We start from the raw sequence: 13,070 nt of genomic DNA on the forward strand, positions 1-13,070 counted from the left end.
CGCCCCCCTCCACGCCCCCCCCCGTCCATCTGTACCGTGCGTGTGAGGTGTTAGAGATTTGGCTCCGGCACCAGCAGGCTGCCGGATTCATTACTAAGCAGCCTGATTTCGGTCGCCCGGAACTGCCCGGGCGCATCATGTGCCACGAGCTTGGCCGCACACTCTGCCTCTGCCCGTGGGGACCCGTCAGTCACAGCATTTGGGCAGCTCTGACGTCAGGGAGTCCACCGCCTCAAACCTGGCCCGGCCCTGACAGGTGCAAGGGCGTAGAAGGGCCTGGCTGGGGAAGGAAATTCGATCAGGCTCAGAGAGATCTGAGAGGTGGTGGGCAGCGGGTATTGACGGCCGGATTGGGACCCTGAGCACGTGCCCTTTGAAAGGCTTAATCCTGGCAGAAGCTCAGACGCTCCCCGGAGAAGTCTCCAGAAGGCAGAAGGCAGAGGGGAGGCTGTTTCTGCAGGAGGAGGAGGGAGTCAGGAGCCGGGGAGAGGGGTGGCCGGGTGCGGGGTGGGGATGGTTGGGATTGGGCCCCGCCACTCAGAGCGCTGGCCATCACTGCACCTCCCTGAGCCTCGGCTTCCTTCTCCATAAATGGGGGTCACAGCAGCACCTCCCCCGTGGGCTGTGGCAGACGCTGAGCATGCGCTCGGGCCTGGCGTTCAGTGCACACGGGCTGCAGGGGATGGCCGCGTGGAGACCCAGGCCTGGCTGCAAGTCCTCCCTCTGCTCCTCCTCCACAGCCCCCCCTCCTCCGCCGCCAGGAATGCCCTGCTCTTCCCTCCAGACTTGTACCCTACACTCATCCTTGCTGAGCCATTGGCAGCCTGCCCCCAAGCCTCCCTCATCCGTTCACAGGTTCCACTGAGCCTCTCCCGTAGGGCGGGGGACACAGGGGACCCCCCCAGCCATGCAGGAAGCAGGATTGATCTAAGAGTGTGGGGGCGGGGGAGGGGTATGTGTAGCAGGGCTGGCTTCTGGGAGGGAGTCCACAGTGGGCCTGGAGGAAGGGCAGGGTCGCCAAGTCTGGCCGCGAGGCCTGAGGACATCACCCCTCCCCTCTGGGCCGTGTTCTCCTCCCCCCAAGCCCTGCCTCCTAGGGCCCCACGGAGGAAAAAATAGGAGAGCACCAGTACTATTATTTGCCGTCGTTATTTTTCCCTGGTACCACTCTTCCGGGGAAGCCGGGCGTCAGGGCACGGGCAGGGGGTAAGCCCTGGGACCTGAGACGGCCGGGCAGAGCACCCACAGTGAGCTGGTGTTGAGAGCCGGCCGCAGCAGGTGCTGGGGTTGAGTCCTCCCTGAGCACATGCATTATTTACAGAATCCTGCCCCCCACACCCCTCATCCTTACGGCAGACGGAAGCTCAGGTGGGGGCCAGAAGTCAGGCGGCTGTGGGCACGGAGCGGGCTGTCCCGCACCCCCAGCCTAATGCCAGGCTGGTCACCCGCGGGCCAATGTCCTACCACGCACGTCACTTTTATCTGCCGCTGCCCAGAACTGGGGCGTGCCTCCTCGTCTCCCTCCCTCCAAACCCTGTTCTCAGCCCCTTTCCCCCCTGCCAGTAACAGGCGGGAGCCTACTGGGCTCCACCCGGCTGCACGATCCGTGGGTGACGTGTGATCAGGGGCCGCCTGGGCCTCCCTGCGTTTCTCTCCGCCCCGGGGACACTGGGCTGCAGTCAACCAAGTGTGGCAGGCACCCCCGACGGGCAGTTTGAGTCTGCACCAGAAGCCACAGCAATTGTGTGCCAACGTGAGCACTTTAACCTGAGGGTGATGAATCCCCATCCTTGAAGGGCCCACACACGTCCATGAGGGGGGTTCACAGAAGTGGCGTTCAGACTTCAGACCACGACGCCGGACGATGCAGCTTACGTGACGACGGGCACACTCACGGGTGTTCATAGCAGAAACCAGATCTTCCTGGAATGGAGTTGCCCCTAGGAAGATGGATGAGCTCTAATATTTTCTCTCCTGTTCTAATCTACTACAGTCTATTTGATTTAAAAAGTAGTATTGATCGCAAACCATTCAGTTGATTTCACCGCCTGCCAAGAGATCACGGCCCGCAGTTTGAGAAGCGCGGCTCTGGATGCTGCCGGCCTTGGCCACGGGCTGTCCTTACCCCTGGGCTCAAACACTGAGTGACAGAGCGTGCCTGGCACCGGCCGGGATCTCAGACTCGGCACCCTGGCCTCGCTGTCAAGCCGACAGCGCAGCGTGGCCGGCGAGTTCCAAGAGTGTGTGAGGCCACAGGCTGCAGATTCTCCAAACTTCCCAGGAGTTTGCTTTCTCCAACTCAGAGGCCCAGGCTGAGCTGCAGCCAGACTTCGGGGACCCTCGATGGACGCATGGCACCAAGCAGAAGGCCTTGGATTACAGACCAAGGATCAGCCAGCCAGGAGGACGCGAAGAGGGAGGGTGTAAAAGATGGACGTACCCACTTGCATCCATAGGATGTGAGTTACCACCCCCTCCCCCTGAAAAGTGGGAAAAGGTAGGAAAACAAAATAACTCGAAGGCTAAAATCTTCACTGGCCCGGCTCCCGGGGTGTCTCCCTTGGGTTGCAGCCGCAAAGGGACCGATGTTGGGACGCTCGCGGCCGCTCGGCCCCTCCGGCAGGTGACACGTAGGAAGACAGACAGCGCGTGTTTTCCTGATTCCCAGGAGCCAGGGCCTGACGCCCGGCCTGTCTTCCAAGTGCCGCTTGGGGGCTCTGCCAGCGGAGGGCTGGGCCCACGTGGTCTTGCAGATGGTGACAGGCTGTTCCAAAGGAAGGAGCCGCTGCGTATGGGGTGGTGGCGGGGGTGGGGGGGCAGAGTGGCTGACTGTCCCACGTTTGTGCCGTCTCCACCAGGGCCCGTTCTTCAGATGGGCTCCTTCGTCCTAGGCGCCCGAGCCTGGCTCCTTGGTCTCCCCAGCACTGGCCGCTGTCCTCACGGCCGGTCACAGCCATCCCCACCTCAGCCGGGGATGGTGGGGGGTGACCTCTGCAGAGTGGGGGGCTCCTCAAGGCTGAGGGGGACCCGCCCGGCGTGGCTAAACTGGGCCAGCCCCAGCACGCGCCCTGCGCTGGCATCCAGGAAACCGAGTTCCACTTCAGTCTTGGCTTCTCTGTGCTGCAAAATGAGTGCAGCCCCGGGGCCCCGTGCGCGGTGCGGCCGGGCTCATGGGCTGGCTTGGACTTTGGAGAGCTCGCAGTCTCAGGAAAGGTGGACGCGCACACTGGCCATCCTGGGGCATGGCAGCCCCCAACCTGGCACGCACCTGCCATCCCTGTGCCTCGGTTTCCTCATCTGTGAAACGGGCGTTACAGCAGCCCCTCCCCATGGAGATTTGACCAAGGCCCCATGTGCAGGTTGAGACACATTGGTCCATAATGGTAACAGCTGTCGTTACACTTGCTAGGGGCTCAGACGAGGTTAGGCATCTGCTGGGGTGGGCTCCAGGAGGGCTTCCCGGAGTAGGAGGTGCTCAGCTGAACTGCATATTGAGCAGGGTCTTGGCAGGTGGTCAGAGAGACCTAGGGATGGGGGCTGGGTGGGTCCACACCCTATGAGATGGGGAGGGGGTGTCTCTGCCACCTTAGAAGGGTCCCCAGGGGTCACATCTGGGATTTTCCCTGGACTCTGATGAGCCTGCCACAGAAATCATTTTAGGGGGCGCCTGGGGGGCTCAGTGGGTTGAGCATCAACTTTGGCTCAGGTCATGATCTCACAGTTCATGGGTTCGAGCCCCGCATCAGGCCCTGCTGTCGGCCTAGAGCCTGCTTCAGATCCTCTTCCCCCTCTCCTCTCAAAAATAAAAGTAAATATTTAAAAATTAAAGAAAAAAGAAGAAATCAGTTACAGGCAGGATCTTGTCCTGGGGTGCCCAGCACTGGCCGCTGGGGTCCCCTAGCCTCCCGGACCTCCTGACAGGTGATTCTGGGGGGAGGCGTGGGGGGGCCCGTGGCCCAGGTGGGTTCCTGTTTCTAAGGAACAAAGAACTCGGATGTGCAATGTGGGCCCTTCAAAGGCAGCCGCAGGGGAGGCTCTGCCGGCTCTTGGCGGGGCGGGGAGGCACCTCTGGGCAGTGGCCCCAGGTGCTCCCTGGGCTTGCCGGCCAGGGCACAGCTACAGAAGGCCGAGCAGAGTTCGAATCTCAGCCTTTTCTGAGCCTCGGTTTCCCCCTCTGTAAACAGGCCCCACCAGCGACCCCTGCAGGACTGCAGAGAAAATGCGATGAAGTGACCGGGTAAGCCGAGCACATAGTAGGTCTGTCTAACCAACGTCACCTCCCTCTCCTTCCGAACAGGCTGCCAAGCCCAGAAGGAAGCGGGCCCACTCCTTGTTTTTGACTGAAAATGGTACCCCCGGGCTTGGCGCCCTGCCATGCTTCTTAGGCTTGGCAGTCGGTGCCTGCCGGCTCCTGGCAAACACAGCTCGGAGCTGCCATTTATCAAATGCGGAGGTACTGGGCTGAGCCTTCACGTGTATTACCCCGTTTTACGTTGAGAGTTTAAAAAATCCAGACTGCTCTGGAGGGAGGCAGACTTTTTCCCAGCAGATAGGTTAAGGGGACACGGGGCCGGTCACCAGGCTCGTTTATTAGCACGTGCGGCCCTAAGGACCCCCCAGAGCAGTGGGGAGTGGTTGCCAAGCCTGGCTGTGGCCTGGGGACACGGTGGCCCGCGGATGTGTCGACAGGTCCCCCGGCCCCCATGGCCTGTCATGAGGACTAGTGAAACCCCAGCCCAAGTAGGGAGGAGCCGATACCCCTGGTGGGCCCCACAGACCCACCCTGGCCGGAGGTCCAGGGCCAGGGGCCTCGCTGTGCAACCCAGGAAGCTTTTCATCTCTCCCGGAGCCTGATCGCACTGCCAGGCTGGGCTCTGCTTGCTGGTGGCTCCTTTGATGTCTTCCAAGTGCGGGAAGGATTTTCCTCCCTGCCTGGGGAGCTCAGGTGGGGAGGGGAGAGTTTCTCTCACAGCAAAGCCAATTAGCAGCACATCTGAGCCGCTGACCTCGCGCGACAGGAGAGCGCCTGGCAGAGAACGTGGTCACCGTGCAGAACGGGGTTTGGGCCACTCCGCTCACAGCGGCGGCGGCAGCTGGCCGCGCTGCGAATCCCAGTGGGAGCGCAGAGCAGGATCGATCCCTTGGTGGGTTCCTGCGGCAGGAGACGGGGCACTGGACCCGATCTCGGTGACCCCTGGCGCTGATTATGCGAAGGCGAGGAAGGGTTTGGCGATCAGGACCACGGGCAGCGCTCGGTGGGGGCAAGGCCGTGTGTCAGGGCAGAGAGGCAGGGAAGTGGGGGGGGCCCTCCTTCTGAGCACCCCAAGCCCACACCAGGTCCTGGGCATGGCCACCCCGTCCCCCAGGCCCTGCAAGGCAGCCACACGAGATACAAGGGCTGCCCCGGTGGCTGGCCAGGAAGGGGGCGCCCAAGAGGGGATGTGACCCTCCCAGTCTGACACGGCCGGTGGCGGGCGACAGGCGGGGGGCTGGAAACAGCCAGCGTGGTTCCACGCATCGCCTTCCGAATGGGGAAATTTGGCCCCTATTGTGACGCATCTCCCTCCTCTGTAAACACACTGACTATAAGACCGCACAGGAGGGAGCGGCTCCTCTGTTCGCCGGGGGCCCTCGAGGCTCAGCCCGCTCCTCCCTCACAGGCCACTGCCTGCCAAGCCTTCTGCCTCTCTCCCCACAGCAACGGCGCTACATTAGCCTTGTTGAGCAGATGAGAAAGATGAGAAAGGCTCGGTGAGGTGACGCGTCACTGCCTGCGGTGCGAGCAGTCACTCGTGAGACCAGTGATGGGGGAACCCGGACGGCGTGCAAACACCACGTGGCCCCCTGAGCCGCAGTGGTCACCAGGGGACGGGGCACTGCCCCGAGGAGCTCAGACCTGGCCAGGGCGCCGACGGGCAGGGAACCGGAATCGTGCCTGTACAAGGAGCATGACGGGCGGACCGGCTGGTCAGGGAGGCCTCCCAAAGCTCACGGCAGCCAAGCTGGGCCCCTGGCCTGGAGTCACCGGTCAGCAGGAGGCGGCCCTCCCCTCCCGCCTTCCCTCCTCTTCCTTTTCAGGGGCGGGGGCGGGGTGGGGACACGTGTTAAGTTCAAGAGCAGCCCCGAGCATCAGCATGACCCTATGTGCCCTGGGCCACTAGGGGCTTTGATGAACATGGGGAGAAGGCTCGGGGTCAGTCAGGGCCACTGGCCACAGCAGCCTAAAGTCACCTTGTGGCCTGTGTCCATCTGCCTCTGTGGCCTCCTCGCCTCCCAGGCGCCTCATGGGGCCTCTCTTGCCCAGGGCCCTGGGTCTCTGGGTCACTCCCCACCTGGGGAAATCCGCAGGGCAGCAGGAGCCCAATCTACCCTCCGGACAAAGCCTCCCTCCTCTGGTCCCCGGCCCCGACAGCCCCCGCGACCCAGACAGAGCCCTGCCACCCCTGCGCAGAACTCCGAGCGTGTGTTCGATTTGCCTGGAACAGTTTCACCTCATCCCCTGGCGCGCGGACCTCCCCATGCAGAAGCCTCCCCAGGCTGAGTCGGGGGCTCTCCTCCAGGCTCCCCCGCACCCCTGCCCCCAGCCCTACTGTCCTCACACAAGTCAGCTGATTCACCCAGCCCCCCTCCCCGCCCCCCCCAGGCCAGGATCTTGCTGTGGAATCCTCTGGCCTGTGGTTGGTGCTCGGCTGTTGAATAAACGAGTGTCACCGTGTGGCAGTGAGTTCCACAGACACACGTGAGTCGGGCCTGCAGGACGTCAGGGTGCTGCCCCAGGCGGCTGCTCATTTGCTAGGTGGCCTTGGACAGATCTCTGCCTTCTCTGCGGCTGCTCTGCCAGCCTCCAAGGGTGTGGGGGTACCAGGCAGGACATCGGCATAGAAACTGAAGCGCCCCATAGGCGGGCGGGGCTGCCGAGCCCCATGCCCGCCCGGTCCAGTCTCCCCAGGAAGCAGGCTGTGGCCGGAGCGTCCAGCCCCGGGTGCCCCGTCCGCCAGGGAGAGCTATCCGGTGTCCGCACTTGAGGCCTGGCAGCTTAGACGCGGGGCCTAATGAGGACAGATTGTACCAGGGTTCAGAGAGACGGCCGCCAGCTCCTTCCCAAACAACAATTGAGTTTCCGAGAGATTCCATGTGGCAGGGAGGTGATCCTGACAGATGCCCAGAGGTATCTGGGCAAAGATTGCTTTTGACGGAAGCCCAAATGGATATTAACGTTTATTGGGCTCACAAGCACTTCTCAGCCGAGAGCGGCCTTTTTTGTGGGGGCCCCCCGATCCAGGTGTCTGAGCAGGAGGGTTGGGGCGGGGAGAGGGGCTGGCGTTCCTCATCGAGTCCCCTGTAATGGCCCCTGAAGCCCGGGCCCTGGGTGTCACCCGCCTCCCGGCCCAAATCCTGATTGCCTTCCCGGGAGATTGGCTTCCCGTCCCCCCGAGTGGAAGACGCCGAGCCCGGGCTGGCCGCCTTGGTCTTTCATTAAAGCCTGTCCTCACCCTTAACTCTGATTTCTGGGCTCTCGCTGCCGCATCGGCGCTGCTCTGCCTGCCCAGGGGTTCCCAGAGGCGCACGCCATAACTCAGATGTTCTAAAAACAAGAGCTTTTAGCCCGCAGATGCGGATCCAGGATGCGTAAATATACCCCTCCGGAGCTTGAAGAGAGGTTTGTGGGTATGTCTGTCCCCTGGGTCTTTGGGGGACCCTCCGCTGCTCTCACACCAGCCCTGCCCTCGTCAATGCACTCGCCTTGCCCCCTGCCCACCAGCCTCATTCCGGCCTCTCATGTCGCGCCCCTCCCCCACCCCGGGCCGGCTCAGGATCGCTGACCCCTCTCCCTCCCCCCTGCCTGGACGTCAGCTCACCAAAGATGGCACCAAGCCTCTTGGTGAGAAATGGAGGCATCCTGCCAGCCTCTCCCTCAGGACCCAGGTGCCTGGGAGCCCACCTGGGCACCCCCCGAAAATAGCTGACCCCGCAGCCTGCTTTGGGTCCCCACGACTGTCCCCTGGACTATGGTGGACGCCCTCTTGGCGAAGAGCTCGGTAAGAGGCGGGGTCATACATATCTCGCTCATCTCTGGGTGGCCAGGGCCTTGTACACGGTCAGTCTGTGAAGTACTAACGTGGACACGTGTCTTCCTGGCTGGCTGTCCTTCCCCATCTTCTGAGATTTGGCGGGAGGCAGGGATGACTCCCACCATAGCAGCTAAAGGCTCCAGGCATTGGCTGTCTCAGCCTCCCTGGCGGCGAGGGTCGTAAGCACAGGGTGAGGGTCGTAAGCACAGGGTCGTAAGCACATGGCCCCGGGGCCCACCAGCAGAATACCCACTGGCTCAATGGCTGGGGAAGCAAAGAGGCAGGGACGCTAAGGGTCTCCTGCAAAGGAACCTCAGACTGCACCCCAGGCCCGCGCCCATCCTGGCGGGGGGGCAGGGGGGCGTGCCCAGGAGTAGCTGTGCCCAGGGCCCTGTGCCAGCAGCCCTGGGGTCATGGAGTTCCCACGCAGGTCACCCCTGGCCAGCTCTGGGGGACCCCGTTCCTGGCTGCCTGGCCCTGAGCTGGTTTCTCCGGCCTCCCAGCCTCCTTCCAGTACATTCCTTTCCTACTTAAATCAGCCACTTTCTGTTGCTTGCAGTTAAGACCTCTAAGTGAGGCAAGTGTGTATCCCCATTTTACAGCTAAGAATGCTGAGGCTCAGAGAACTTAAGTACTTTCCCCAAGATCACACAGCAGGACCGAGAGCCACACCCAGGTCCGTCTGTGGATGCTGGAGTCACTGGGTATCCCAACCACCGCCAACCTGGGGGTGCTGAGCAGCTTTCAGGGTGGCATGCCGACGTCCAGGGACAGTGTTATGGGTTGTTCATTGCTCTAGGGCACCTGGTCAAGAAGCGTGGCTCACATCTACTCTTCTTGCCAAGCCCATGTGCCAAAAGGAAAGGACATGCATTTTTAATTTATACAAAGTCATCCAATGGCCAGAGGCAGCCCTGTTGAAGCCCAGCCCCCAAGACCGAGCCCCCAGGATAACGCCTGCCTGGAGCCTGTCTTTATCAGGCTTGTGAGCCAAGAATGGTTGGAACGTTTTTAAATGGTTTCTAAAAAACAAAAGATGAATATCTTACAATATCTTTTGAATAATAGTTGAAGGATACATCAGTGTTACTGAGATCCAGCCACGCCCAGGCAATTCCGTGTGGCCTGTGGCCCTGGGGCCCCTACCGAGGCAGGGTCAGTGGGTGCAGCAGAGGCTGTGGGAGACCCCGCTCTTGAAGGGGTGGCCCCCCTGTGGATCTGGAGACTCCCCGGGGAGCCCAGCCAGAGGCCTCTCCCCACCACTCCGCCCCCTTCTCCCAGCTCCGTGTAGATTTCAGGGCCATCTATGGCCATGCCTCCCCACCCTCCACTGGCCATGGGGACCTTTCCTGGCTCCTACTTCCCGCCCGGGCAGGAACCAGAAGGTGCAGGAAGCCACGGAAGTCACAACAGTTGTTTGCCAGGAAGCCACTGGGGTCTCTGCCCTCTGCAGAGGGCAATACATCCATATTGGGTAATTCAGGACAGCATCTGCACATGCCCTTGAACTCACATGAGCAACAGGTGCCCCGTTTCATCACAGAACCCATCCCCAATTTCCCCGACACTCCCAGGGCAGGCACCCTGTTCCCAGAGGCTCGAGGATCGGGGAGCAGGAGCCACGGGAGACGGGGTCTAACATCCGCTCCCGCCGGGGCCTCGGGGTCAGTGCATGGCCTCCGCTTGCCCTGTGCAGGCTTCTGGGGGTGTGGAGTTCTTGGGTGAGATTCGAGGCAGGTTCGTGGGGGCCAGAGGGCTGGGTGAGAGGCTGCTCAGAGTCCCCGGGTTCGTGGGCGCAGCCCCCTGGTCACCCTGGCCTGCCTGGGTGTCTAAAGGACCGAGAGGAAACTGGCCGCGCCGCCAGGAGACTCACCGTCCAGCCGCCGCCGTCTGTGCGCATGTCACAGTAGACCTGGAAGCCGGCAGGGTAGTGTGTGGGGAAGACTGAGTAAACGCCGTCCTCCTGCTGCCCGCTGAGGAGCACGTCCAGACAGTCACGTGGCGCAGAGCCTGGGGCAGGGAATGCAGTCAAGGCTGTGTGCCGCCACCTGTGCCCCCAACCCCCCCCACCCCCCGTCCCTGGGTCTCCCTGATTTGTCCGTCTACCCTGCAGTGTCATACGGGCTCCAGGGCCCCAGCCTTGGGGGCCGACCTTGGCTCTGCCACTCCCTGAGCCTTGCCTTCCTCATCTGGAAAATGGGCACAGTGGGCTGGGAGAGGGTTCAACAGAAGGGCGCAGGGAGCGTGCTCAGGGCTGCCTGGCAGCAGGAAGTCCTCAGCAAACGGCAGCCATGGTTCCTTATCAGAGGGGTGGGCGAGGGGCGAGGGGGGTATGGGGCTGGGCACCCCACTCACCGCCGGTGCAGCCCCGGGGCCGCAGCCCCCTGGCAGGTGCCCTCTGAAGGTCAGCCTTGACGCGGGGCCGGCCCCTCTGCAGGGCATCTAATACATCACTGACCGAGTTCACCAGGTGAGCCATGTGGCCTTGACTCTCGGAGAGAAGCTGTGGAGCACAGGGGGCACCTGCCAGGACCCGCCACACCCCCTCGTACGATGCCAGTCCCTGCCCTGCTCTGGCTCCAATCTGAGGAGGTCTCAGAGCATGGGGGCTCAGGTGAGAAGGGACAGAGGGGACAGAGCAGAGACCCTTGACCCTGATGTGCCCCAGGCCCCGTCATCCATTTCTGTGCCTTGGCCCGGGTGAGGTGATTGGAGAAAAGAGCCCAGGGGGCGCCTGGGGGGGCTCAGTCAGTTAGACTTCAGCTCAGGTCATGATCTCACGGTTCATGGGTTCGAGCCCCGTGTCAGGCTCTGTGCTGACAGTTCAGAGCCTGGAGCCTGCTTCAGATTCTGTGTCTCCATCTCTTTCCGACCCTTCCCTGCTCACGCTGTCTCTCTCTCTCTCTCAGAAATAAATAAAACATTAAAAAAAAAAAAGAGCCCAGGGGGGGCACCTGGTGCCAGGTTCAAATCCCAGCTCACCCATGTACCAGTTACACGTGGGTGAGGGACTTAACCAGGCCTTGAAGGGGGCCCGCAGCCCGGCCCGCCTCCTTACACGGATCGGTAAGGCACCTTTCAGGATACAAGACACCCTCACCCAGAGTCTCCCCAGGTCCCCCCGGCGAGGCCACTGAGGCAGGGGTGATGGCTCTGCAAACAGGAAGGGGCCCTGGGTACCCCCCACTCCCCCAGCCCCCATGCAAACCCCACTTTCTTGGGTCACAGCTCCAATGTCCACCGCCTCACCTCGCCCCCACGGCCTTGCCAGGAGGAAGGACTGGAGTTGCTGTCCCCTGGTTACAAATGGGGAAACTGAGGCCCGGAGGCCCGGTCCCTGATGGAGAACGGCCTCAGGCCGCTTCCCCAGGGTTGCCTGGCAGGAAGGGCACACAGGGACCCAGGATGGGGGCAGGACAGCAGGGGCAGGGGTGTGGGCCCAGGCTCCGGTTGTATCTCAGCCAGTGCAGCTCTCAGCCCCTCCCCCTGCCCACCCCGGGGACCTCTGAGCTGTGCCTCCTGGCTCAAGTATCTGAGGTCTGGCGCCTCCCCACCCAGGCTGGGCTCTAGGAAGCTGCAGGGCCCCGGGGAAGGGGAGGAGGCAGGGTCAAGGGCACAGCCGGCCAGCAAGTGCACGTGGAGCCTGCCCGGCCTTCACACACCCACCGAACCTGTCACTTGCCAGATAATAGCTCGTTCGAGGAAGGAAAATAGAAATACACAGCGCCAGCAGTTTACAAAATAGGCTTCTCGTTTCGTCCAGAAGCAAGGGCCCCTGCAAAGAAAGCTTTTACATTCCTTGCCAGCTTCTCCTCTCCAGGGAAGGCTGAGGCCTGGGGGTGAGGCGCAGAGATGGGCAGGGGGGGCCCCGGGGCAAGGCGGCCCATCTCTCCCTGGGTGTTTACTGTAGTCTCCTGCAGACACGGTCCTGGGGGGGGGGAGCCCCAGATGCCGGCAGCCCCCTGGCGGGCAGGGGGCAGGGGCCACGGGCAGGGTGTGGGCGATCACCAGGCTCACTGGCGAAGTCCCCAGGGTGCTGCCCACCCTTCAGGGACAAACGGACACGCTCGAGAAACTCAGGCGCAGCCCGCTCTTGCTGGCGGGCAGGGAAGACCTCAGTTTAAACCAGCAAATGATTAAAGAGTCGAAAATGTACATATAAACATGCCCCGAATTAATAGGGAAAGGCAGTCCCCGCTCGCTGAGCTGCACAGATGCATTAAAGAGGACTGGCTGGCGGCTCTTCAAGGCAGTGAAGTCAGAGGCGCTGCTCTGAGCACTTCTCAGTCATGTGGCTGAACTGGAACAAGGCCCTCTGCTTCTCTGAGCCTCAGTCTGCCCCTCTGCAGAATGGGTCCGTGATCTCCACCTCCTAGGGCTACGATGCTGCCAAGTGCTTGTTATCAACCAGCACTTAGCGGTTCCTACTGCTATGCTTGCAAAGGGATTTTCTTTCTTTCTTTCTTTTTAATTTTTATTTTTTCGAGAGAGAGAGAGAGACACAGAGTGTGAGCAGGGGAGGGGGAGAGGGAGAGGGAGACACCGAATCGGAAGCAGCTCCAGGCTCCGGGCTGTCCGCACAGAGCCCAGTGCGGGGCTCGAACCCACAGACCATGAGACCATGAGCTGAGCCAAAGTCGGACGCTCAACCGACTGAACCTCCCAGGTGCCCCGGAGAGGGTGCCTTTTAGCAAGCGGCTCCGGCACTTCTGAGGGTGCTTGTGGGCGGTGCTTTGGGAAACCCAGGTCTGGGCCGATCCCCTGGGGTCTGGGAAGCTTGGACAGGAGGAGCCAGGAGCCACAGCCACACAGGGCGTGCATGACACATGGTCTCTGAAATCACCCCGAGTTTGCAGGAAATGAGTCAAATTAAACATTCTTTTGAGAAGTAAATCTCTCAGGTGAGCCAAGGCACTACGGGGTCCCCCAAAAGCTATTTGTCTTGCAGGAACAGCTCTAGGCCTCTGCATAGGTGGGTGGGTAGAAGACCCCGAGTTC

At 61.9% G+C, this 13,070-nt stretch overlaps 1 protein-coding gene across 1 annotated transcript in view; it reads right to left on the reverse strand.

Moving 5' to 3' along the window:
• Nucleotides 1–13,070, reverse strand: part of FIBCD1 (fibrinogen C domain containing 1) — a 30,869-nt gene that overhangs the window by 7,863 nt on the left and 9,936 nt on the right. Inside the window, 2 exon segments of the mRNA XM_077768506.1 lie at nt 9,946–10,082; nt 10,428–10,575. Coding sequence (XP_077624632.1) covers nt 9,946–10,082; nt 10,428–10,575 — 285 coding nt within the window.

The sequence above is a fragment of the Crocuta crocuta genome, unplaced genomic scaffold, assembly GCF_008692635.1.
Source record: "Crocuta crocuta isolate KB4526 unplaced genomic scaffold, BGI_CrCroc_1.0 scaffold35, whole genome shotgun sequence".
Classification (NCBI taxonomy): domain Eukaryota; kingdom Metazoa; phylum Chordata; class Mammalia; order Carnivora; family Hyaenidae; genus Crocuta; species Crocuta crocuta.